The sequence below is a fragment of the Antechinus flavipes genome, chromosome 4 (assembly GCF_016432865.1).
Source record: "Antechinus flavipes isolate AdamAnt ecotype Samford, QLD, Australia chromosome 4, AdamAnt_v2, whole genome shotgun sequence".
Taxonomy (NCBI): Eukaryota; Metazoa; Chordata; class Mammalia; order Dasyuromorphia; family Dasyuridae; genus Antechinus; species Antechinus flavipes.
In genome coordinates, this window is record NC_067401.1 from 11,835,433 (window position 1) to 11,863,151 (window position 27,719).

General features: G+C 44.4%; 1 protein-coding gene across 2 annotated transcripts; it reads right to left on the reverse strand.

Moving 5' to 3' along the window:
• On the reverse strand, nt 1-27,719 carry EHHADH (enoyl-CoA hydratase and 3-hydroxyacyl CoA dehydrogenase). Of its 2 annotated transcripts, XM_052000045.1 has the most exons (7): nt 27,095-27,719; nt 20,069-20,172; nt 16,874-17,046; nt 12,645-12,756; nt 11,570-11,674; nt 6,824-7,165; nt 1-2,635 (listed from the first exon to the last, which is right to left on the reverse strand). In XM_052000045.1, exons 1-7 carry the CDS (start codon nt 27,166-27,168, stop codon nt 1,374-1,376), a joined length of 2,172 nt encoding a protein of 723 aa, XP_051856005.1. In that variant the 5' UTR covers nt 27,169-27,719; the 3' UTR covers nt 1-1,373. The 2 variants fall into 2 exon arrangements, with proteins under 2 accessions (XP_051856005.1, XP_051856004.1); XM_052000044.1 differs by lacking the exon at nt 27,095-27,719 and having other exon boundaries at nt 20,069-20,744.

Here is a 27,719-nt window from a genome sequence, read left to right on the forward strand (position 1 = left end):
TGGATGAACAAGCATTTATTAAGCACTTACTGTATATGCAAAGCATAGATTACAAAGAAAAAGAAAGACAGATCCTGAAGGAGCTTCCATCCTAATACAGGGAAAGTAATAGCTGCAGATCAAAGGGAAAAGTCCCCTGATCTTGATGAGACAGCAGCATAGGAGGCTTCTTCCTTAATATCATTTCACAGATAAAATTTTCTCCATTTCTTCTGTTGTACATTTGACAGTGACAAAAATTATTTTTGTATGAACAATATGTTTTAATATAGGCTTGATGCAGAATGTAATGAGTATGTGTTTCCTATTTCCTTTTTATTGTTTTGTTTTGAATAGACTCCTATTATGTCTTTTGTTGTATCACCCAAATTTCTCCTTGCGGCGTTCTTCCTACCTCGTCCCAGAGAGTCTTCACAATTTTTAAACTTTAATTTTTATTGTATTTTTTCCTTAATTACATCTAAGATTTTTAACATTTGTTTTAATTTTGAGTTCCAAATTCTCTTTGTCCCTCACCCTCCTCCCTCCTTAAGAAGACCCCTAGTTTGATGTAGATTATATACATGCACTCATGCAAAACATTTCCATGTTAGCCATGCTGCAAAAGAAAATGTAGATCCAAACAAAAACGCATGAAAAAGCAAGAACACAAAAACGTATGCTTTGAGCTAACACTCAGACTCCATCAGTTCTTTCACTGGAGGCAAAGAGCATCCTTGAGAAATGTTTTGGATCACGGTGTTGCTGAGAACAGCTAAGTTTGCCCAGTTGCCCATCCTTCCAGTCTTGCTGTTCCTCTGCACCATGTTCCTCTGGTTCTCATTTCACTTAGCATCGGTTCCTACGAGGATCCCCAGGTTTTTTTGAAAGCATCCTGCCTGTCGTTTCCCATGGCACAGAAGTATTCCTTGGCACTACGACTTGTTCACCCATTCACTAACTGTTGTTCTTTGAGCAGTTCTTTGAGCAGCACGGATCCTGACAGGGAGGACTTTGGGATCCCCGTCTCCAGAAGCAGCCCTGCAGGTAAGCTGCAGCCCCTGGCCCCGCAGACGGGACTCCTGCCCGAAGGGGCCGCCGGGCTTGGTAAGAGGGCAGCCGCCAGTTCTCTGCAATGATTCCGGTGCCACCGAGGTCAAACTGTTTTCATGGAGTCAAGTGAAAGGAGGTGGATTCAGAAGCAGTTTTGTGCTTCCCAAGATCTGATCCTGCTGTTTTATGGTATGAACCAGTAGAAGCACCCCACAGAAGGGGTCACCACGCCCATGATTTTCCCCATAGATTTTGCTTTGCAAACTTTTTAAAGCCCTGAATTGAGTTTTGATTTATTTCCGTAACGTCTGCCTGAGGTTGGTGGGTCTCGGCGAGCGGAGTCACAGGTGGCTGGTCTGCAGCCCCCCCAAGCGCCGCCACTCCTGAAGCGGGGGGTTCCCCTGGGAAGCCAGCTTTTTCAGAAGGTTGCAGGGCTCCAGCTTGGGGACGTCCAGATTCTTCTGGTAATACTTCTGTAATTTCTCCGCCACCGTGGGGAGTCCCACCGTGGCAGCGTAGAACATGGGCCCCCCCCTGTGCCTCGGCCATCCGTAGCCATTGTTATAAATCACGTCGATGTGCTCGGGGCCCGCGGCCATGCCTTCCTCCAGGATGCGAAAGCCTTCGTTGATGAGGGAGTACACGCAGCGCTCCAGGATCTCCTCGGAGGTTATGGCCCGCGGCTCGATCCCGTGCTCCCGCCGGTACTCAGACAAGAACTGGGAGAGCCAGGGGTCGGGCTGGTGGCTCCTGCCCATGGGTTTGTCGTACCGGTACCAGCCTCTGCCGGTCTTCTGGCCCAGTCTTCCACGTTCACAGAGGATGTCGGGAATCGGGCAATACCGCCGGCCGCCGCGTTGGCGCAGAGGCGTTCCTGGGGCCACCGCGGGTCCCGTGAGACCCCGACCCTTGCGGGATTTCCAGCCCACGTCCAGCCCAGACAGATCCGCCACCCGGAAAGGGCCCATTCTGAAGCCAAACTCCTCCAGCACCTGATCGATTTCCTCCGGCCGGCTCCCGTCCTCTAATAAGAAATAATTCTGCTCGTTGAAAGCCAACAGCATCCGATTGCCGACAAATCCCAGGCAGTTTCCAACGACGACCCCCACCTTCTGGAGGGTTCTGGCCAGGCCCATGACGGTGGCGATGGTCGTGGGGGAGGAGTATCGGCTAGGGATGACCTCCAGCAGCTTCATGTGGTGAGCGGGGGCGAAGAAGTGGGTGCCGATGACCTGGTGAGGGCGGCCCGTGCACAGGGCGATCTCGTCGACGTCCAGGCCCGAGGTGTTGGTGCACAGCAGGGCTGAGGGCTGGCATCTGGCCGACAGTCCGCCGAACACCCGCTTCTTCAGCCCCATCTCCTCAAAGACGGCTTCGATCACCAAGTCCGCGCCCGCGACCTCGTCCAGGGAGGTGGTGAACCGGAGCCTGGGCTGCCTCCACTCCTGGCCGCTCCCCTTCCGCTTGGAGGCTTCTTGTTGCAAGGCGGAGAGGATCGTCCTCTTGGCCCCGTCCAGCTGCTGCTCGTCCTGTTCCATGGCGATCACGGGGATGCCGGCCCTGAGCAGAGAGATGACGATACCTCTCCCCATTGTTCCCAGACCTGGAGGCGAGAGAAGAGATTGGAGTATGTGGGGAACAGCAGGAAGAGGCTGAAATCAGCCCTGACGACTGGATGGACTCCACATACACACACTCACACTCACACACACTTATACACTCACACACTCAGACACTTACACACACTCATAACACACACACTCATACACACTTACACACACATTCACACTCAGATACTTACACACACTCACAACACACACACACTCACACTCACACACACTTATACACTCACACACTCAGACACTTACATACACTCATAACACACACTCACGCACACACTTACATACACATTCACACACTCAGATACTTACACACACTCACAACACACACACACACTCAGATACTTACACACACTCACAACACACACACACTCACACTCACACACACTTATACACTCACACACTCACTTACATACACTCATAACACACACTCACGCACACACTTACATACACATTCACACACTCAGATACTTACACACACTCACAACACACACACACACTCAGATACTTACACACACTCACAACACACACACACATACTCAGAAACTTACACACACTCACAACACACACACACTCACACTCACACACACTTATACACTCACACACTCAGACACTTACACACACTCATAACACACACACACTCATACACACTTACACACACATTCACACTCAGATACTTACACACACTCACAACACACACACACTCACACTCACACACACTTATACACTCACACACTCAGACACTTACATACACTCATAACACACACTCACACACACACTTACATACACATTCACACACTCAGATACTTACACACACTCACAACACACACACACACTCAGATACTTACACACACTCACAACACACACACACTCACACTCACACACACTTATACACTCACACACTCACTTACATACACTCATAACACACACTCACGCACACACTTACATACACATTCACACACTCAGATACTTACACACACTCACAACACACACACACACACTCAGATACTTACACACACTCACAACACACACACACATACTCAGAAACTTACACACACTCACAACACACACACACACTCACACTCACACACACTTATACACTCACACACACTCAGACACTTACACACACTCATAACACACACACACTCATACACACTTACACACACATTCACACTCAGATACTTACACACACTCACAACACACACACACTCACACTCACACACACTTATACACTCACACACTCAGACACTTACATACACTCATAACACACACTCACACACACACTTACATACACATTCACACACTCAGATACTTACACACACTCACAACGCACACACACACACTGATACTTACACACACTCACAACACACACACACTCACACTCACACACACTTATACACTCACACACTCAGACACTTACATACACTCATAACACACACTCACGCACACACTTACATACACATTCACACACTCAGATACTTACACACACTCACAACACACACACACTCAGATACTTACACACACTCACAACACACACACACATACTCAGAAACTTACACACACTCACAACACACACACACTCACACTCACACACACTTATACACTCACACACTCAGACACTTACACACACTCATAACACACACACATTCACACACTTACACACACATTCACACACTCAGATACTTACACACACTCACCACACACACTCACACACACTCAGATACTTACACATACTCACACACACACACTTAGATACTTACACACACAACACACACACATTCACACTTGCACACACTCACTGACACACACACTCAAACACACACTCACATGCACTCACACTCACTCACACACTCACACTTGCACACACTCACTGACATACACACTCACACACTCACACACAGACACAAATGTTCCATTATATAAAGGGAAGGAGACTGGCTATCACGCAGTGATAAACGGGGGGCTCTTTCCCCAAACATGAGCCTTTTCCTCATTCTCTATGCTGCTGAAATCAGATTTGTGCATGAAAAAAGCGTTATCACTTATGAGAGGCAGCGACATGTAATGGGTAAAGAGCCGCCTTCAGAACCCAGAAAACCCGAGTTTGTTTGAATCCTGCCTCTGACACCGTAGTCGGTATGTGGCCGTTTCGGCTTGACCAAACAGGCTGGAGACGCCATCTTGTTCCTCTCACCATCTCCGTGACTTTCCATGTTCGTTCTCTTTCCTGCCCCTCTGTCTGCCCCGTGGGTGTTTTCAGGGACTGTTTCATGTTTGTATTGGAACCTCAAGCACTTAATTAAAGCCCTTGGAATTACTAGATATTTAATCGATGCATCAATTTAATTCATTCAATCTGGGACCAGGCTCACTCATTCCACAAGAAAGGGTTGTTTTTGTTTGTTTGTTTTTTGCAGAGACAATTGGGGTTAAGTGACTTGCCCTGGGTCACACAGTGTCTGAGACCAGATTAGAACTTGGGTCCTCCCGACTTTAGGGCTGGTGTTGTCTCCACTGCGCTGCTCCCTGAGAAAGGGATTTATTCTAGTTCCCTTGCAGGGAACCCATAATGAGCCCTCCCCACTCGGGCTACGCAAAAGCACTGCTGCATTTGGATAAAGGCGCGTCAGGGCTGTGCTGTTCGTAGGAGACCCAAGCCCAGCCATGGGCTGCGGGTGATTTATGGCTCCCAACCCAGCGGGAGAGTTTTCCCACCAGAACAGAATTGCGAGTTGAGTTCAGAACCCATTACTTTGGTCTTGGAGGCCTCCCTCGGTGTCCAGAGGCGATGTGGCTTGACTCCCTCACTTTATGTGTAAGAAAATGTATAAAGGGCCCAGAAAGGGAGAAGACCTTAGAGACCCTCAAGTCCAGCCATGTTACGGAGAAGGAAATTGAGGTCCAGAGAGGGTCAAGGACTTACCGGGCAGTTAATAACAAAACCAGGAACTACACCTGTCCTCCCTTTCTCCAAGTCCAGCACTTTTTGCTTACCACACGTCAGGCAAATACTGGGGAGCATAAAGAAAGATGGTCCCTGTTTCCAAGTGGAAAGCATCCTAATCCCAGCTAATATTGAAAGATGGCACCCACCTAACGGCATGGTACCAAAGTCCAGAGAATGAAGGATGGCTTGTCTGGACCTTCCTCAAAATGGGAAGAATCCACCAATGCCAGAGGGCCGGCGGAGAAGGCAGCTAGAGCCTGGGGGCAAAGTATTCTGGCTACCTTCCTTCAGACACTAGTAAATAGGCAGAGCACAGAAGGATGTTAGGTCTCTCTTAATGCGGTCTTTGCTGACGTGACTCATATCGAGCTTGTGTTCCAATAAAATCCCCAGATCTTTTTCAGACAAATGATTGCCTCATTGTATGTCTCCCCAGTCTTGTATATGTGATTTTGGGATCCTCCAAATTGAGATTTTATATTTATGACTCAAACAAGATGGGGAAGCATGGGTAGGAAACAATCGTTCTGAAAAAGATCTGGGGACTTCAGTGAATGAAACATTTAGTATCTGTCAGCCTTGAGACGCGGTAGCGGAAACAGTGGATGATCCTGAGCAGAAGTAAGAGCCGTACCTTCTGGGAATAAGAACGCAGCAATCCCTCCGTACTCCACTTTTGTCCAATGTCACCCACAGAGTCTTCAGGGTGCTCAGTTTGGGTGCTACAATTCAGGGCGATAATAAGCTCGATGGGCGACCGGAAGAAGGTGATGAGGTTGGGAAAAGGCCTGGAAGGGATGCTAGGGGAGGAGCACTTGAAGAAACTCAGAGAAGGCTAAGCCTGGGGAAAAGACTGAGGGAGCCATAAGTTGTCTTCAAGTATTTGAAAAGCTGTCACATAGAAACTAGACATGTTCTCTTGGATCCTAGAGGATGGAGCCAGGAGCCACCGGGAGAAGCTCCCAAGAGCTTCTGAGGTCCCTTCTCTCTCTCTGATTCAGTAATTCTGTGATTCTACGGATGAAGAGAAATCCACCAAACTGTCAAAGTTGGTAACTCCTGAAAGCCTAAGTCGTAGAGGGATTGTGTCTGTGTTTGTGAAAGGGGGGTCGAACCCATCAAAGAAACAGACCCTGAAGAGATGGGGCTTCTTGCCCTGGGACCTAAGCAAGGGTTTTTCCATGTTCTGGTGAGGAAAACTGCACAGACCACAGGGATTTCTTACCCACTACCGCTGCTGATGAGATGGGCTTCCCTGAGGACGTCTTCCATGATGCCCCGGAGGGAGTTGACCATTTTCCCACAATTCTCTCAGCAAAGAAAGCATACTGCAGGGCTCGAGCTTGTCCTGAATTCACAAGGTATAAGAATAGCTCCTTCTCTCTCTCCTTCCCTTCCGAATAGGGGTATTGGACAGCGGCCCGGACGGCTCGGACACAGGCTTCCCGAGAAATACACCCTGGGTACTGTCTCCTCATCCTAAGCAGGGTTTCCTGGAAAATGGTGTCCATATTTGGCAGGTTCTGCACCTGCCTCGTTACGAGTCTTCGAGAGCTTACGGACTGACCTGAAAGAAAACAGAACTTAATTTAGAACCTTCCAAAGGTTACCTGTGATGAGCAAGCTTTTCCGGAGAAGAGAAATTAAAAAACACAAACAAGACTCATTTCACTAAGTAATTAATGTTGAGATTTTAATTATACTCATTAGGACAATTAGTACGTTTTTAATAATAGCAGCTGTGACACGTTCTCACTTCGCGCCTGTCCTCCCTAGCTAGCGTTTTATCCTTTCGAAGACATTTTCCATTCTTTAATTCCATCACGACAATGAACATCCGCCCACTGGTCCATTCACACCCGATCTTCATTTGAAATTAGAAAAGAACTTGAGTCTGTTTATGGGATTTTAAAGGAAAATTGTACTCGGGTTAAGGCATTCTCTGAAAAAAATATTTAATTCAAAAGAATTTCCAGGAAGGCTTAAGTTCGGATTCCCCCATGACACTGTGAGGTTCAGTGGGAAAGCATCAGCACTGGACTCGGAAATTCTGCTGCTGTCAATTCCAAAGTCCCTTCTAAAAATAAAACCTTTTTTTAAAAAGTCTTTTGTAGCTTTAATTTTAGGATGCTATATTCTTATGAAAGGCCACCAGGAGACATTATAGAGCACAGAGAGCAGATGTGGAATCTGCTATCTTCTAGAGTTCAACTAGTTTCAGAGGATTACTAGCCTGCTTGCCTCAGTTTCCCCATCTGTAAAATTAACTGGAGAAGGAAATGGCAATCCACTCCGGTATCTCTGCCAAGAAAACCTCAAATAGGGTCAGGGAAACTCAGACACGACTGAAACAACTGAACAGTAACAACAACATATTCCTCTGATCCTACAGATCCTGGATTCAAATCCTGGCTTTTCCACTTATTGATCTGTATAAACTTGGGCTAGTCATTTTCTCTGGACCTCAGTTTCCCCATTTGTAAAATGAGGAGTATGTTCTAGATAGTCTCTGGAGTCCTTTCCAGTTCCAGTTCTAGGATCCTCTGAACCCAGAGCATCTTCAAGTGTCCCTCTCTATTTACATGCAGATATCTTCTCCTAAAATCGCCAATTTCCCAAGGAAGGATTCTTCGATATCTGCGCGCCCTCTGGTGGCTAAATTGTGAAATCTTAGCAATAGAAAATTTTGGAAATAAGCTAATTCATCTTCCTCTTCCTTTTCCTTTTTGAAGAATCCTTTTGAGCTGGGACCTATAGAGGCTTAAGGGCTAGCCCTTTCCTGAGGAAGAATCCCCTCTATACAGACAAATGCTAAACTTGGACTTGGAAAGAGCCACATTCAAATCTTGCCTTGGACACTCACTAGTCGTGTGACTCTGGGACAGTTGCCTAACCTGTTTGTCTCAGTTTCCTCATCAGTAAAATAGGGATTATAACAAGTACCTCCTTCCCCAGGTTATCGCGACAACCAAATGAGATGATATTTCTAAGCCATTTTGTAAATCTTAAAGCTTTATATAAATACTAGCTCTTCTCGATAGCCAGGCTTTGGGCTGAGATCCTGATTCCCAATAACCTTCTTTTCCACTCTATTTGCTGTCTCTAAATTTAGCCCTTCCTCACTTCTTGCTTGGATTATTACAACAATCTCCTCATCGGTTTCCCTGCCTCTGGCTCTCGGAAGCAGCTGCGTGATGCAGTGGAGAGAGCGCCGGGCCTGGAATCAAGAATATCTGGCCTCAGGTTCTTACAAGTTGTGTGGGCAAGTCCCTTACTCTCTGTCTGCCTCAGTTTGTCCAACTGCAAAATGGGATAATAACAAACCTCTCCCCCCCAAAAAAAATGGGAATAATACCAGTACTTCCTTTGTAAGGTTTGTGGTGAGAATCAAATGAGATGACCTGTATAAAGTCCTTTAGGAACTCTAAGGCTCTATGTCAATTCCTATGCTTATGCTGTTATAGCATAAATATGACCACATTGCTCCTCCAAAGAGAAAATCTGTGCTCCTCTGCTACATTAAATTCTTTCACAACCTTACTCCAGCAAGTCGCCTTTGCCGGGCCTTCATTTTTGTGCTTTTCCTCTGAGACACCACTCATTTACCCAGGAGTTGTTAGTATGTTGTCTCCTTCATAGACTGAGAGCTCCTCAAGGGCAGGGTCCATTTTTGCCTTTCTTTGTATCCTCAGTGCTTAGCACATCGCCTGGCACACAGTAGGTGCTTAATAAATGCTATTTGGCTAACAGACTCCACCTGGCACACAGTAGGTACTTAATAATGCTATTTGGCTAACAGACTCCAGCCTACCCTTCTGTGCTTCTTAGAGAAACATCACACAGTCTATATTCCAGCCAAAATGAGCCATTTGCTGTTCCCCACAGATGACGGTCTCTCTCCCATCTATGTGCCTTTGCCCGGCTCATTCCTCATGCCTAGGATGCCCTCCCTCTTCACTTCTACCTGTCAGAATCTCAGGCTTCCTTCAAAGCTCACCTCAGGTATTACTTTCTATGTCAGACTTTGATCTCCCCAACTGTACGTCCTTCCCCAGTGATATACTTTATAATGTATGTATTTTAAAAATTATAAAATTAATTAATTAAAAATTAATCAATTTTTTAAAAACGATAAAATTATACTGAGATATTAATCAGGCAGTAAAAACATTTGCTGTTGCCCACTATGGACCAGAGATAGTGCTATGTACTAGAGATAAAAATTCAGGAAAAATATACTCCTCCTTTTAAGTATACTTTTGTATATATACAGAATATATATTTGCATAAATTTTTATATAATTTTTGTATAAATACAGTAGAATGAAGGCTCCCCGAGGGCAGGGAATGCTTCACATTTGTGTTTGGGCCACAAGCACCGAGCCCAGAAACTAAGCCATGAATGTTTGTGGATTGATTGCTTTCTTACATCTCTGGAAGATGGAATCTGGAAAACTTGTGAGCCAAAACCATGTTAGAACCCCGATAGAGAGCTTGTCATTTTTGTGTTATCGGGACAAAGCTGAGGAACTAGAGATGACATTTTTCACTGCAGCTCATGCTTTGAATTCTACTCCCACTAAAGAGCTGGGTACCCAGAGCCTGACCGCTCTTCCCTTTGGAACGATTAGGGTAGTCCTGAAAGATCAGAAGGTATCTTTCTAAAGTTACGGCTCCCGAGCCCCCATCGGTGTGCTTCTTACCATGACTGTGAACTGACTATCAATTAGTCAGCTAAAGGACATAACATAGTTTTGGACTTGGAGTCAGGAAAATCTGAGTTCAAATTCTGCTTCAGGCATGTAATTAACTCTCTGGTCCTGGGGAAGTCATTTAACCTGTCTGTTTCAGTTTTCTTATCTATAAAGTAGAGATAATAATAGCATTCAAAGAACGATTGCAAGACTCAAATGGAATAACACATATAGCACTTTGTTGACATTAAAATACTTGATATAAATGTTACCTATTATTATTAGTCAGTCCAACTTTATCAGTTTTTTGAAATTATTGATAGTGTTTTTATATGGGAGATACAAAACATCCCCCCTGAAATCTGTGATACTTCCTATTAGGATACAGATGATCCCCGAGGAAAATAAGGTCATATTTCGAGAGCCTGCGTAGTAGCAAAGGGGTAACATACATTTCCTGGATGCTTTTTCTGGAGACTTCAAGACACTCCCAATGTACGTTTTCTGCAGGGCTTCCTTGTAGAGCCCTGAATCCTAGTCCAGTTTGTCTTTTGGCTCCCACTGTCCTCAGTTCTTCCAGGGATGCTACCAGGATGTGATGGAAAGTCCCAAAACCACTAGGTGCTTCAGAGCTCACAAAGTCCAATTCTATTCAATATGGGAAGAGCCTAAGATAGAGACTGAAGTCCTGATCCCTTCTCCCTTCTCCCAATCAATTCCTTCTCTCTCTCTCTTTTTTTTTTCAATTAAGTATATATACTTTCTTTTTTTTTTTTTTAATAACTTTTTATGGACAGAACCCATTCCAGGGTAATTTTTTACAGCATTATCCCTTGCACTCACTTCTGTTCTGATTTTTCCCCTCCCTCCCTCCACCCCCTCCCCCAGATGGCAAGCACAATCAATTGCTTCTCAAGGGTTAATGGGAAAAAGCTCTTCTCTCCACTAGCTCAAAGCACAAAATCTCTCAGCTTCTTAGCTAGTTGACATTCAGTCAATCTGAACACAGATTTCCAGTTGAGTGAGGGCCTCTCTCCCTTAATCCAAGGTTTATCATGGATTTTTTTCACTAGAAAAGTGTTCTCATCAAGTTATGATATCCAGGCTTAGCATCTTAACACTTCAAAAAGTGTGGAGTGACTTGATTTATTCACCCCACCCCTGCCCTTAAATCCTAAGACTTGTTTTAGCCTGCCTCGCTGCATAAGAACGGGCCTGAGTCGCATCTGAAAGGTTTTCAAAATAGTGGGAATAATCCTTCAAAGCTCCTTCCTTACCCGAGACATTTTTGGCCAATCTGATGGCTTCCTCGACTGGATCGGTGTTCACTATTTTGTCCAGTATCCCCAGTTTGAGCGCCTCCGGAGCCAGAACGTGTCTCCCTACGACAAAGAAGTGTTTGAATGAAAAGCCATGATCATCTCAGAATCCCAAATTGTTTGAGCTGGAAGTCAACCTGCTTGGCAGGATGGTACTGAGTTAGACCTGGCTTTGGGGCCATAAAGTCCAAGTCAGCATGAAAGCTTTAAAGTTGGAAAAGTCAACTGGTTGAGACCATTTGTTTTACAGATAAGGAAACTAAGGCTAAGTAAGAAAAAGGAAGTGACTTGCCCGGAGTCGTCCCAGTAGTGTGATGGTGACAGAGCAAAATTTGAACTCAGTCCTCTTACTCCAAACTTAGATCACACTGCCCCTCCAAATCCAAATCTCAGTAGTTACTTTGGGCAAATCATTTGGCTACTCAGTGCCTCAGTTTCCACACCTATAAAATGAGGGGAGTGGACTACATAGTTTCTGAGGAAACTAGTTCTAGTTCTAGTTCTAGATCAACCAAATAGTCCCTACCATTACATGGCCAACAAGCAGCCATCCAGTCTTTGCTTGAAGATTTCCAAGGGAAGGGGAAATCCCTGCTCCCACGTTGGGACAGCTCTAATTATTAGGATTTTTTTCCTTGACATCCAACCCAAATCTGTCACCCTGAGACTTCCATCCACTGTTCCAAGCCTTGTGAGGTCAAGCAGATCTCCCCATGCTCTTTCTCATGCAAGAAATCTTACCCTCTCCTCCACATTTCCTTTCCCCCCCTGTAAAGACCAGTTCAAGTGCCATCTTCTATAGGCAACCTTCCCCATGACACCAAATAAAGTGGAGACTTTATTTGGTCATAGCATTTCCAAGCTGGCCAAGTGCCATTATCCTCACTTTATAAATCAAGAAACCGAGGGCCAGAGGTCAAGCCCAAGGTCATCTGGGAGATGGAGAAATGAGCAGGACTGGAACGCACGGGGGATTGCTCGTCCTCTTCAGCTTCACTGTTGTGGATATATAATGACAGACAATTGGATTTACCTGAGGTGATCAGGTCAAGGGCAGCAGGGACTCCAATGAGTCTGGGGAGAAGCTGGGTACCTCGTGCGCCAGGGAGAATTCCAAGGGTGACCTCTGGGAGACCAATTAGAGCCTATAGAATATGGAAGTATACTCAGATGCAGTGAGTTGTTCTGATAGAAGCATTTACAAAGCATTCCACTTAGGATCTGCCGGTGAGAGGGACCTTGGAAGCTATTCTGAGTCACCAAGAGATAAAAAGGGATCCCCACCATCACTTCCTGGGAGAGGGTGCCTCGGTCTCTGCTCAAAGTTGGCACAAGTCCTTTCCCTGATATCAAACCCAAATTGGTCATTGTTCATCTTCTCGGTTCTATGTTCAGAGCCAAGATGAACGAGTCTGATCTCTCTGCCGTATGACCAACAGTCCTTCATAATGCAAACATTTTGTGTTCTCTTTTTTTCAGGCTATACAGGTTCTGCTCTTTCAACTGATCATCTCAGGGTATGACCTCCATCCCTCCACCCCCAGGCTGGTCACTCTCCTCTGCTCATCCGCAGCCTTTGTAAACGTGGGCACCAAGACCTGGAGGGTGAAAGTGAGAGTCTTCCACTTACTAACTGAGTGCCCTTGGGCAATCGTGTTCTGAGTCTGGTCCGGCTTCTACAAAGTGAGAAGAGTGGACTAACCGACACTGAAAGCCCTTTACAGCCCTTTACAGCATGACCCTATGAACGATAGCTGACATTTATGTAGTGCCTTTTGCACACCATGTACTTCACAATTATTATCTGATCCTTACAACAACCCTGGGAGGTAGGTACTGTTTTAATCTCCATTTAACAGATGAGGAAACTGAGGCAAACATTATGTGACTTGTACAGGGTCACACAGCTAGAAAGTGTCTGAGGCTAGATTTAAACGAAGGTCTTCCTGACTCCAGGCCCAATGCTCTATCCACTGCTGTACTCCCTACCTGCCCTTTTCTTGGTTTAGAAAATGGAATTACCAGGGAAAAAAAAGCAAATGAAGGTAGCCTCGCTGTGTCAGGCCTAAAACTATAAAAGAAGCGGTCATCAAAACCACTCGCTACTGGCTAAGAAACAGAATAGTCGATCAGTGGTTAAGAAACAGAATAGTCCATCAGTGGAATAGGTTAGGTTCACAAGAAACAATAGTCAATGGCTATAGTAACATAGTGTTTGATAAACCCAAAGATCCCAGCTTCTGAGATAAGAACTATTTGACAAAAATTGTTGGGAAAATTGGAAAATAGTATGAAAGGAACTAGACACCTAACACCTAACACCCTATACCAAGATAAGGTCAAAATGGGTTCATGATTTAGACATAAAGAGTGATACTATAAGCAAATTAGAAGAACAAAGGATAGTCTACCTCTCATATCCATGGAGAAGGAAGGAATTTGTGGCCAAAGAAAAACCAAAGTAAATTATAAAATGCAAAATAGATAATCTTTATCTATATTAAATTAAAAATATTTTGACTAAACAAAGCCAATGCAGACAATATTAGAAAGGAAGCATAAAACCAGGAAAAATTATTATATCCAAAGGTTCTGCTAAAGCCCTTATTTCTAAAATATGTAGAGAAATGACTCAAATTTATAAGAATGCAATTCATTCTCCAATTGATGAATGGTCAAAGGATAGGAACAGACAATTTTCAGTTGAAGAAATTAAAACCACTTCTTAGTCTTATTAAAAAATGCTTTAAATCTCCATTGATAAGAGAAATGCAAATTAAAACAATTCTGAGGTACCTCTACACATCTCTCAGATTGGCTAAGATGACAGGACTAATGACAAATGTTGGAGGGGATGTGGAAAAACTGGGACACTAATGTATTGTTGGGTGGAATTGTGAACGGATCCAACCATTCTGGAGAGCAATTTGGAACTGTGCCCAAAGGACTACCAAACTGGGCCAACCTCTGATCTACCAGTGTCTCTATTGGATCTGTAACCCAAAGAGGTCAAAAAAAAAAGGGAAAGGACCCTCATGTGCAAAAATGTTGGTGCAGCCCTTTTATAGTAGCAAAAAACTGCAAACTGAGTGGTTGCCCATCAGTTGGGGGATGGCTGAATAAGTGATGGTATATGACTATTTTGGAATATTATTGTTCTATAAGAAATGATGAGCAGGATGATTTCAGAAAAATCTGGAGAGACTCACATGAATCGATGCTGAGTGAAGTGAGCAGAACCAGGAGAACATTGTACACAGTAACAACAAGAGTCTGTGATGATCAACTGGGATGGACTTGGCTCTTCAACAGCAAGGGGATTGAGGTCAGTTCCAATGCTTTTGTGATGAAGGGAGCCATCTGTACTCAGAGAGGACTGTGGGGATTCATGGGGGTCACAACATAACATTTTCACCTTTTTGTTGCTATTTACTTGCTTTTTTTGCTTTTTTTCCTTTTTGTTCTGGTGCAGCATGATAAATGTGGAAATATGTATTAGAAGAATTGCACATGTTGAATATATATTGGATGGCTTACTGTCTAGGGGAGGAAGTGGGGGGGAGGAAGTGAGGATGAGGGAAGGAGAAAAATATGGAACACAAAGTTTTGCAGGGGTGAATGCTGAAAACTATCTTTGCAAATATTTGGAAAACAACAATCTATTATTTTTTTAAATGAAAGAAAAAATTGATGGGCTCACTAAGTGAAATAGAAGAAAGAGAGAAAATGGTCTTGGGGAAGACCCAGAGTTAACAGATGTGATTTAGATGGAGATCCAGTAAGGAGATCTCAAACGGGAAGAAGTGGAGGAGTCCCCTGCCACCCCAGGAAAGAGGGCACCTTTGGGTTCCAGATCCAAAGGCAGATCAAGGTTAGCAGGTGACGTCTTGTCCCTGGGCTGCCCAGATGACACGCCATCTCCTGCTCGGTCTGAACATTCAATCATTCAATCAACCAGCATCAACTATGGGCATTTACGTTGTCTACATCACTGGGGATACCAAGAGAATCATCAATCAGCGAGCGCTTGTTAAGTGGCTACGACACGTCAGCTACCGTGCTGGGAAGTGAAGAAACAATGACTGAAACGGAAGAATCTAAGGGCTTTGAAGAGCTGGGAGATACAATATCTACACAGGTGATTAAATACAAACTAGATACAGAATCGACATAAAGTAATATGTTACTTTCCTTAACATAATGTCAGTTGCTTGAAAGTAGGGATTATTCTGTTCTGATCTTTGAATTCCTAATGTATAGTACCTGGTATATATTGGGAGCTTAATAAATGCTTATTATTAGATTGATTGCCTTTATATCTCCGATGCCTACAGCAGTTCCTTGGCACATTTAGGAGCTTAATAAATGCTTTCCATTGGATTGACTCTTTATGTCTCCAGTCCTACAGCAGTACCAGGCAAATAATAGGAGCTTAATAAATGCTTGTTATTGGATTGACTGCCTTTATATCTCCAATACCTACAGCAGTTCCTGGCATATAATAGGAGCTTAATAACTGTTTGCTGTTGGATTGATTCTGTATCTCCAGTGCATACAACAGTGCCTGGCACAAAATAGGAGCTTAATAAATGCTTGCTGATAAGATTAACTCTTTGTATTTCTAGTTCCTAGAACATAGTAGGAGCTTAATAAATGAGTGCAGATTGTTTTTCTCTGTATCCCCAGTGCAGGAGAAGCTCCATAAATGCTGATTTTCTTTGTATCCTTAGTGTCTGACACACAGTAGGAGCTTGTTAGATGCTTATCAATTCATCGATTCTCTTCGTGTTAACATCTAGCACACCGTAAGAGCGTAACACATACATGCTAACTGAGTGACTGAATGCAGTGCAGAGAAGCATGTGCTTCCCGTGGGCCAGGAGATCCTCTGAGAGGCTGGGAGACCCCTGATAGAGGCCCTCTCTGTAAGACCGTCTCCATGCAGCTGCTAACTGCCCAGTCCCGGGGCCCTAGGGTGGCTCAGTGGCTAGAGCACTGGGCGTAGGGCCAGTGTGACCTGACCAGCTGTGTGACCCTGGGCAAGGCACTGACCAGTCTGCCCCCATTCCCCGGAGAAGGAGGGGTCGTTATCCCAGCATCTTGGCCAAGGAAAGTTCATGGACAGTACGGACCGCAGGATGAGGAAGAGTTGGACAAGATTCAACAGAACAAGGACTCGTTCCTCCCCCGTCTTTTGCTTTCCGACCGCCGTTTGGGCCCGTTTGGCGTCAGAGCGCCCGGCGGTACCCCCGGAGCCACTACCTTGGGGTCTGCAATCCTGTAGTGACATCCCAGCGCCAATTCCAAGCCTCCTCCCAGAGCCACGTACTGGATGGCGGCCACCACAGGCTTCTCTATTCTCTGAAGGGCATCGATCACTGAGCCCAGTGAATCTGTCATCGTTCTGGGGGTGCTAAAGCCCCGAATATCAGCGCCTGTGGGAACAGAAAGAACCTTGTTCAGGATAAACTTATGAGAAAGCTAGGAAGAGGCAGTCTGGCCCGATGGGCAGTCACACGTGATCCTTGTGAGCTCTCTGACCCTGGCTAAGTACTTCTATCGCATGGAGCCAATCAAGTAAGAGGCAGACATGAGGAATGAATGTGCTTCAGGCATGGCGACCAGACTCTTCCCTCCCCAGGCAAGAGACTGTCTCTCTATGGTCGAATCAAGATCTGGGAGACTCTCCTGCCTCCATCATTTGTCCCCAGACTAGAAAATTAGAGTGGGACTGGATCATGGAAGAATTTGAAATTTAGATTAATCTATCAAAAATTTATTTTCCAGGCAATGAGGAGCCATTGAAGGTTCTAGAGCAAGAGCGCCACAAACAGAACTATATACTAGGAATGAAAGTTTGGTGAGTTCTGAACAGGTGGACAAAGAATATTGGAGGTGCAGTTTTGGTTAATGTCTTTATTGATGACTTGGACAAGAGCAAACTTGTCATTTCTGAAGCTAATCTACAGCCATGAAGGACGGTTAGTCAGTCAGTCAGTAAGCATTTATTAAGCACCAACTATGTGCTAGGCACTGAACTGAGCCCTGGACGCTCTAGGATTCCAGATGGCAGAGCGTGGCTCCTTTTTTATTGCTGAGTTGGAATGACCAATTTTATTCCCTCTAATGGGGATGAATATAAAACCTTCCACCTTGGAACAGAAATGTTGCAGTGTGGTTCAGTCATGTCTGACTCTGTGGCCCCGGTTGGGGTTTTCTTGGCAAAGATGCCGCAGTGGCTTGGCGAGGGCCAGGGGGGAATGCAGTGATGTGCCCAGTCCCACAAGGAGTCAGCCTCTGATGGTCCCGGGATGCCCCGGTGGATGTCTGCATGGCGCGTGAGGGACGGACCCGGGCTCGCTGGAGCCGCTGTGGTTGGGGAGGCTGCATCCTCTCGCCAGGGAGACCACTCCATCCCAGGGGAAGTTCCAAAGCCAAGGGGATGAGGCGCGTCTTCACCCCAAACCAGAGGGAGAATTAGCCGGTGAGTCTGGGGAAGGGGCCCAGTAAAAGATCCGTTCCAGGGAAATACAGGGAAGCAGGTCGTTGCCGGCTAACATCAGTGTTCTAGAGCAGTAACCTGGGAAGGTGACGTGATCATAGAGAGCTGGGGCCAGCCTGGCAAAAACTGGCACCGGTGATGGTGAGAAAAGGGTTTTCTTCCCTAAGTGGAAAATGAGCGTGTATGTTGGCAGAAATGGTAGCCAGAGTTTCCCAGTGGAACGTGCCCTGCCAAGGGGACGTCACTGTTTTGACTGAGGTTTGCCAGCTTGGCATAAAAAGCTGAAGAAAGGGACCCACTTTCTCTGCTTCTCTTAGGCTCAGTTTCCTTAGTTGTAAAACTAAGAGTACATAGAACCACAGAGGCTGAATCCAATCCACCCGTTTTCCAGATGAAAAAACTAAGGTCTAGAATAGAATAACTCACCCAGGGTCAGGCTAGTGAGAGCCTAAGGAACAGCAGCCCAGTTCCTTACCAGCCTCCGCCCATGGGCAGGTGAGAAGGCGGTTTGCCCCCGGACCCCTGATCCTGCTTCCAGTCTGGTTCTCCCCACCACCCTCCCAGACAGCCATTCACCTGCCCCCATCCCTCCCAAGATGGGGTCTGGAAACGGCTTCTGCAGGTGCTAAAGGTCGGAAAATTCCCGCTATCCAAATTCTCACTATGGCCACCAGAAACTGAAGGGAGCCATCAGTGACCGAGCCGGGCGAGGGGCGGCCCCGCAGTTTGGCTGCTCAGGACGCTTCCATCCGGCCCAAAGCACCCCTGTCATCCGCCCCGGTGCTCCCCAAAGACCGGGACTGGTCAGGGGTGGCAGGTGACCTCCAGGCAGTGATGGACAAGGTGGTTTGGCTCCATGGAGTCTGACTCTCCTTTCACCTCAGACTTTCTGTGAGTCCAAGATCTCTCCCTGTTGTTCTTTCAGGGGAGCCCCCATCCCCATAGTTTTTTAAGAAAGGGATAGTGACAGCTCTGGTTCTCCTGGGGGCCCCCTTGGAAGTTGGAGTGAATGGGCACTTGCCCCTCAGACACCGGGGGGGACCACTGAGGCCCAGGACTCTGGTAGATACAGAGTAGTCAGCTCTGGGGGGACAGACTCCATTGGGGCAGAGTTTTTAGGGTTTTGTTCTGTTTTGTTTCTGGAAAAAAGGGAAGTTTCCTTTTTACTCTTTCCTGCTGGGAAAAAAAATATATATTCCCAGCTGTTCTAGAGGATAAGCAGCATTGTTTAGTAGACAGATTAGTGCTCTCTTTCCCCCTTCTTCCTCTCCTCTTCCCCCCTCCCCTTTCTCTTCCTCCTCTCTCTTTCCCTCCCTTTCTCTTTCCCTTCTTTCCCTCTTTTCCCCCTATTTCCCTTTCTCCTTTCTCCCTTCCTCTCCTTCTCTCTCTTCCTCTTCCTCTTTGTCCCCTCCTTCCCTCCTCTCTCTTCCCCCCTCTGTCTTTCTCTCTTCCCCTCTCTTTCTCCCTCTCTCCCTGTCTCCCCTCTGTTCCCTCTCTCTTTCCTTCTCTTCTCACTTTCTTGTCACTCTTTACTTCTGTGAACCTCACCTGGCTCTTCCTTCTCTCTTTTTTTTTCCCTTCTAATCTCTTCCTCTCTTCCATCTTTTCTTTTTTCTCCTTTTCTTCTTTTCCTTCTCTTTTCTTTCCTCCTTTCCATCTTCCTCCCTATTTGAACTTAGCTCCTCTTAGTCTCAGTTTCCTCATCTGCAAATAAAGGAGGCTGGACTAGATGACTGTGAGGAGCCCTCTAGCACTAGATCAAGTGCTATGAATCTAATTGTCAGAAGCATGAGTCCTATCTCAACACCATGAGGACTCTCTAAAGCAAGCCAGAAGTGTGAGGAGTTATACCCATTGCGCTGCCCAAAGGCATCCCCACTGAGGCACACATTTCAGCAAAGGATGCCGGAGCACCTGGGAGGATGAGGGGGAAGGGTCCAGAAATCCCCGTTTACCTGCAGAGAACTTTCCATCTGCTCCATAGATGACAATGGATTTCACAGCCAGGTCAGTCTCGGCTTTCCTCAAGCTGTCAATTAAGCCTTCTAACACCGGCTTACTGGGAGACAAAGAAACATGTGAAACCGAGGAGGAAGGCTCGGGACCCGGCATCCCGCCATGACGGGTTCCCCGCTCCATGGATGGAAAGCACCCGCTTGCTCCCATTGCTTTGTGTATCATTGTTTTCATCTCTTAATCAAGGTAGCTGTAATCAAGAAGTATTCCTGCCCTGGCTTATGGGAACATGCCCAGGAACAGGCATTACCATCTTCCTGAGACCGGCTCTTCCTTGACCCTCACCTTCTATCAGTCTTGTCTGTTCTCCAACCACAACCTCTCTGGAACCCATCCCTCTGTCCCTGCTCCCACCGCTACTACCTAGAACAAATTTTGATGACGTCTTCCCTGAATAATCAATAACGTTCTATTCTTTCTGCTGCACTATTCCCATCAAACTACACAACTGTCAACTTTTCTAAAATTTGGTGATAATTGGAGTTTATGTTACAGAGAAATGACATCATCAGCAAATTTCTATGAAGGTTGCTTTTTTCCAGGGTTCTAGGTTTCCCTGAAGGAAAGGAAAGTGCTTCAGAACATCTGGCTCAGGCAGGCAGCTAAACTGAGAGCCTGGGGCACTCACTACATGATGGGCATATAGGTAATCAACTGGTGTTTGCCCTGGCAGGAAGGCTTTGCCAATGATGGATCTCATTTTCTCTGTCTGTAACTGTGCCCACCCCACCCCCAAAAAAAAAACTAGCCCAAATCAGTCTTTTGATTAACTGTCCCTGACAAAAAAAAAATGTTTCTATGTTCACCAATTTCTGGGAAAGTTGGAACCTCCCCTTTGTGGATTTTAAGCACAAACCTCCTTGCCTCTCCTGGACTAAGAGCTCCTTCGTGCCTTGTACTGAGGTAGGAATGGGGGGGAAGGAGGAAAATCTAATGTCTGATTTTATTCCTAATAATTCTTTTCTTCTTTCAACCTAGCCTACACTCCTCTGCATTTTGAGAGGTGGACTTCACCAAATTGACATTATCAACAGTCTGGCAGCAAGAAATAGAAAGAAAAATTCCATTTAAAATAATGATAGACAATATAAAATACTTGGGAGTCCATCTGCGAAGACAATCCAGTAACTATATGAACACAATTATAAAACACTTTTCATACAGTCTGATCTAAACAATTAGAAAAATACTAATTGCCTAAGGGTGAGCCAAGTCAATAGGATAAAAATAGTAAATTATCTTTAAATTAATGTATTATTCAGTGCCATACCTATCAAACTATTCCCCAAAATTATTTTTATAGAGCGAAAAAAAGATAACAAAATTAATCTGAAAGAAAAGATCAAAAAAATCAAGGGAATTAATGAAAAAAATGAAGGAAGGTAGCTTAAACATATCCGATCTTAAACTGATCTTAAAGCAGTAATCATCAAAACAATCTGGTATTGGCTAAGAAACAAACATGGTTGATCAGCAAAATAGATCAGATACATAAGATACATAATGTAGTGTCCATGATAATTTAGTGTTTGATAAATACAAAAATTAAAGTTTTAGGAATAAGAAATAACTTTTTGACAAAAAAATGCTGGAAAGCTTAAAAGAAACTAGGTAGAGTGCAACATCTTACATTGTATATCAAAATAAGTTCAACATGATTTAGACAGTAAGGATGATATTATAAGCAAATTAGGGGCGTATGGAATAGTTTACCTGTCAGATGTATGAAAACAGGAAGAATTTACCATTAAGCAAGAGAGAGCATTATGAAATTTAAAATGGATAACTTTTAACTTAAAATGTTTTTTGCATTTAATAGTATTATATTTTTTTACAATTACATGTAAAAATAGTTTTCGACATTAATTTTGTAAGATTTTGAGTTCTAAATTATTCTTTCCCTCTTCCTTTCTTCCCTACTCCCCAAGGTAACAAGCAATCTGATATAGGTTATACAGGTACATTTTCACATTAGTCATGTTATGAAAGAAGAACAAAAGGAAAAAACCACAAGAAAGAAAAAACAAAAATAAATGAAAACACTCTGCTTCAATCTGCATTCGGACTCCATAGTTCTTTCTCTAGATGTGGACATCATTTTCCATCATGAATCTTTTGGAATTATCTTGGAATTTATACTGCTGAGAAGAGCTAAGTCTGTCATAGTTGATCAACGCACAATGTAGCTGTTATTGTGCACAATGATCTCCTGGTTCTGTTCAACATCAGTTAGTATACGTCTTTCCAGGTTTTTCTGAAATCTGCCTGCTCATCATTTTTTATAGAACAGTATTCTATTACAAACATATACCACAATTTGTTCAGCCATTCCCCAATGACAGACATGCCCATAATTTCCAATTCTTTGTTACCACAAAAAGAGCTGCTATAAACATTTTTGTACATGTTGGTCCTTTTCTGTGTGTGTGTGTTTTTTTTAATGATCTCTTTGGGATACAGACCCAGCAGTTGGATTGCTGGATCAAAGGACATACATAATTCTTTGGGCAGAATTTGAAACTGTTCTCCAAAATGACTATTAGTTCACAACTCCACCAATAAAACATTAGTGTTCCAATTTTCCCATATCGTCTTCAACACATATTTTTCTTCTCTATAATATCAGCCAATTTGATAGGTATGAGGTGGCATCTCAGTTGTTTTAACTTGCATTTCTCCAATTAATAGTGATTTAGAGAATTTTTTTTCAAATGACTAGAAATGGCTTTAATTTTATATGAAAAATACCTATTTATATTCTTTGACCAGTTATCAATTGGGGAATGACTTGTATTCTTATAAATTTAATTCAGTTCTCCATATAGTTTAGAAAGGATGTCTTTATCAGAAACACTAACTGTTAAAAAAAAAAAATGTTTCTCAGCTTTCTTTTTACCTGCTAATCTTGGTTGCATTGGTTTTGTTTGTGCAAAAACTTTTCAATTAAATGCAATCAAAATTATCCATTTTGTATTTCATAATATTCTCTAACTTTTGCTTGATCATTAAATTCTTCCCTTCTCCATAGGTCTGATAGGTAAACTATTTCTTGCTCCCCTAATTTGATACCATACCCTTATAACTAAATCATACATCCACAAAATGGATAATTTTGATTATATTAAATTTAAAATGTTTTACAAAACAAAATCAATGCAGCCAAATTAGAAGGAAAGCAGGAAATGAAGTAAAATTTTATAGCAAGTATCTTAATTAAAACCAGTGGTTTTATTTTTAAAAAGTGGTGTGAAGTACCCCTTCACACCAATCAGATTGGGCTAACATGGAGAAAAAGATAATGATAAATATTGGAAGGGAAGTGGGGAACTGATCCAACCATTCTAGAGAGCAATTTGGAACTAGGCCCAAAGGGCTGAAAAGTTTTGTCCATACCCTTTGACTCAGAAATACCTATTATAAGTCTCTCTCCCAAAGAGATTTTTTTAAAAGGGCAGGAGAGACTATATTTATAAAAAATATATAAAACAATTTTTTCACTTTTTTTGCAACATTGTTAATAAAGAAATACATTTTGCATGATTTCACAATTGGTGTCACATTTCTTAACCTCAATCAGTGGGAGAGGGTTGAAGGGTTGAAATACAATTTTTTAAAGAATGTTAAAAATAAACAAGTAATAATAAAAAAGAACCAATTCTCTCATTCTTTTTTTTAAATCCTACCCCCATCATTTTGAAGCAAACATATGTGGAAATAAGGGGGAGAAGGATAATAGTAAATATATAAATACCTTTCACCTACTTCTCTTCCATCATTAAACCAGAGGAAAACATTCACCTTTGATCACTTAATTAAGCTCCAACTAAACTGCAGGTACATGTAATTGGCACCATTGCATAATGGTACAGGGTCTAAAAGTCGTGTTTTTTCTAGATCTATGATAACTACAAAATTAACCCAAAAAAGAGTTAATTAAATTAAATTAAAACCAATGCTTCCTGACATTTGTTTTTGTGAATTTTGTAGTCATCATTACTGAGACTGCTAGGAAGGGCAGCAGTATAAAAGGGTGGAATGGGAGTCACAAAGACAAGTTCAAATCTCACTTTAGACACCTACTAACGAAAGCAAATCCCTTAGGCTCTCTCAACCCAGTTTCTTCATCTGGAAAACAAAAGAGATGATCTCTAAAAATCCTTCCCAGCTTCCAATCTATAATCTAGAAGCTCAAATGAGACAAATTATGAAAAGCATGTAGAAAAGCAATGATTCACATAGACTTTGCACGTAGGAACAATTGTAATTATGACCTGACCCTTCCCCTCTTTTTTTCAACCAGATTAAAGGACTGCATCTACATTATTTTATTAATCTTTCAAACACCCCCAAGAAATATTTAGTGATTTAAGAAGGCCGCTCCCTTTCTGCTCTACTCAAAGCATTTTTTCACTTACTTCCAAAGTCTTGCAAAAGCCAAGGCCAAACGGTTTTCACAAAGACATTACCAGCTTATGAAATAAAAGTAGACAAAACTGCTCAGTAAGCTAGCTCCTCAGAGAAGGCCACATCTAATCAGCTTTTATTTGGTCCCGGGGATTAGAAGTCTAGTTCACTAAAGCCCAAAGTCCTTGGGTTAAGCTGCTTTAGGAAAAGATTAATTCTCATTTTCCGGACCAGTGTCCACTCCAGTTTCCACTACAAAGAAGGCTCAAAAAAGGCTCCTTGCTTTAGTTCTCTCCTTAAGGTCCTAGACCAAGACACCCCTGGCCTTTGTTCTGACCCCAATTGCCTCAGAGTGAATGTAAATAATATGTGTCGCAGTTTTGGCTAGAAATCCAGGTCTTCCCCTCCCAGACTGATTTATTTATTTATTTTGACAAGTAAAAGAGGCCCTTCTTTTCCTCATTTCTTACCTAGCCTAAAGCACTGAATGGGTGTTGCCTCAGTCAAACTGAGACTTGTTGAAGACTTAACTTAAAAAGGCCAAGGTCTCCCATTTCATCCAGGGCCATCTCCAGTCATCCAGTCATATCTGGCCACTGGACCTTGATGGCTCTGGAGGGGAACATGAGGCTGGTAATTCTGCCTATCTCTCCCTCACTTAAACCAATTCACTTTCATGCCATGACATCACTATGACCAAAGTCATGGTCATTCAAGAACAATCTAAGACCAAGCAGGAGCGGCTTTCACACACAAAGTAAGAGAAGGCTGGCTTCCAGGTTGGGGCTTTCCCTGGAAGATGGAAGATAGCATTTCATTCATTCGCTCCACCTCTCTGAGTCTCAGTTTCCTTATTTGCAAAATCAGGGCATTAGATTAGGTTATCTCTAAGATTTATCCCAGCTCTAAATCGATATCAAATGTATAACCTACAGATTGGTTGTCATCTTGGGGAGAGAGAAAAATTTGGAACTCAAAATCTTACAAAAATGAATGTTAAAATTATCTTTATGTGTAATTGGAAAAATAAAATATAATAGTATTTTTAACAATAAAAAATAAAAAAATCTATATCAAATGATAATGACTGGGAAAGGAGATTAGGTGTAGTGGAAAGAATATACAGCTTTGCAGTTGATGAATGCTGGTGAGGTGCTATATGGGGTAAGTTATTTCACTTCTCTGAAACTGGGTTTCTTTGACTGCAAAACTGAGGGAATTGTATGAGAAACATCTTGGGATGGTGAGGCTGGAACAGGAAGGGCACTGGGAGGCCCTGGGAGGTCTCTTGGAGCCACCAGAGGGGGCGCAATCAGTGATTTTACAGATAAAACTCCTAGAAGAGAAACACTTTGGTCCAAGTCATGCAGACCATGGGTGCTGAGAGACAGGATGACCTCCAACCCTGGCTGGAAAAAGGATCTCTCCAGCTCTTCCAGTAGGAGCTGAAATCACATTATGGAAATGCACCTGGACACTGGGAGGGATTGGGAGATGCCCAAGGATGCTCTGTTGTCTAGTCTGGCCGAATTTCTTCCAGGCTTGATTTGAATGAAGTCTGTGATGCTGGGAGTGGCAGAAGTGGGAGGTCATCGATAAAAAAATTATGTTACTAGAGCAAAGAATCTTATCCTTTATTTTTTTTAATTTTTAATTTTTTATATCATGGTTTCCTTTTAGAACCTAGCAAATTCATGGATCACTTCTCAGAATAAGATTTTTTTTAATGCACAAAATAAAATATTCACTGTTTCCATGGGAATCAATCATATGAAATACATCATATTATGTTAATATAATATGTAATATGGGCTTGGGTTTGCTGACTTCAGCAAAAAGTGCTTTGGCAACAAGGGGTGCTGATTTGCTGGGATGGGAGGAGGATAAATTCAGAAATGAAGGTGATATATACGATTATATTGACATAATATAATGTAAGATAATAATATCCATTAAATATATTATATTAAAATACAACTTTTTAAAGTTCCCAGACTCCAGCTGCTCCCCATGTCCCTTCCAACTCATACCCTATTAGGGGGATAGTGAGCGTGCTTGGAATCAGCAAGATTTGGGTTCAGATCCTTCCTCTTAATATCTAAGCATTTTCTTCTCCTGAAAAGTGAAGAAGTCGGACTCCTGTCTCCTAAGGTCCCCCTGACTCTACCTCGATGACCCTCCCACCGGTTCCCTGGTCGGGGACCAGCAGGTTTCGGTCTCGGACGCCCCGAGACTGACTCGGTGCTCGTTGCTCGTTTACTTGACGTCCAGCCGATGCGTGTGTGTCAAGCACAGGTGGCGGCCCACGGAGTGGGCCCGGAGCCTCGGCCTCCGCGGGCCGCGATCCCTTCCCAGCTCCTGCGGAGCGGGCCGGCGGTCCCCCCGAGAACTACCTGCTAGGCTCGTGGGAATGCCGGGCACGGGAGAAGTCCCGCCACGGGAAGCGCAGTGGGAGTTGCCCGGGAGGGGCTGAGCGCCCAGGGCCCCCCGGCTCGGGCAGTTCGGACCCGGCGGGGCTCGGGCAGTTCGGACCCGGCGGGGCTCGGGCCGCTCCCACCTACCTAATGGTGTTGAGAGGCGGGTTCCGGAGGCGGATCACAGCCACAGAGCTGTCCAAAAGCGCGTAGTCAGCCATGCTGCCTTCCAGCCACTGACCCGGCACTCGGGCCCGGCCTCAGCTGGCCTGGCGAGGGGCGGATCGAGCGTGGGCCAATGGGGCCCGTGGCCCGCCCGCACCTCCCACTCGGGATCCTCCCCCTCCCAGCCTCCGGAGGCTGCCCTCTGCCCCCGAGCCAGACTTCAGGCCTCCGCCTGCGCTCGCTGCGGCCCCTCCCTCTTCTCAGCGAGGGTCTTCCGACCTTCCCCTCCGCCTGTCGTGCTCCCCCAGCTCGGGACCTCTCGCCCTTCCATTCTGCCGTGTTTCCTCATCCCTGTCTGGCCTCGATGGCTCCGGAAGAGAAAGGGACGCTGCCGGCTCGCCACGCCCCCCCCCCCTCCTCATTTCAAGCCAATGTACTTGCAAGTCACCACATCACCGTTAATGGCCCGGTCCTCGTGGAGAAAGCACCAGCCATAGCTCCCACGGGCTCCAGCGGTGTCAGCCAGAGCCACTCTCCAGAGAAACTCGGAAATCCGAGCCGCCCCCCCCTTTCCCTCCTCTCCCCTCTTTCCCCCTCAAATCCCCAC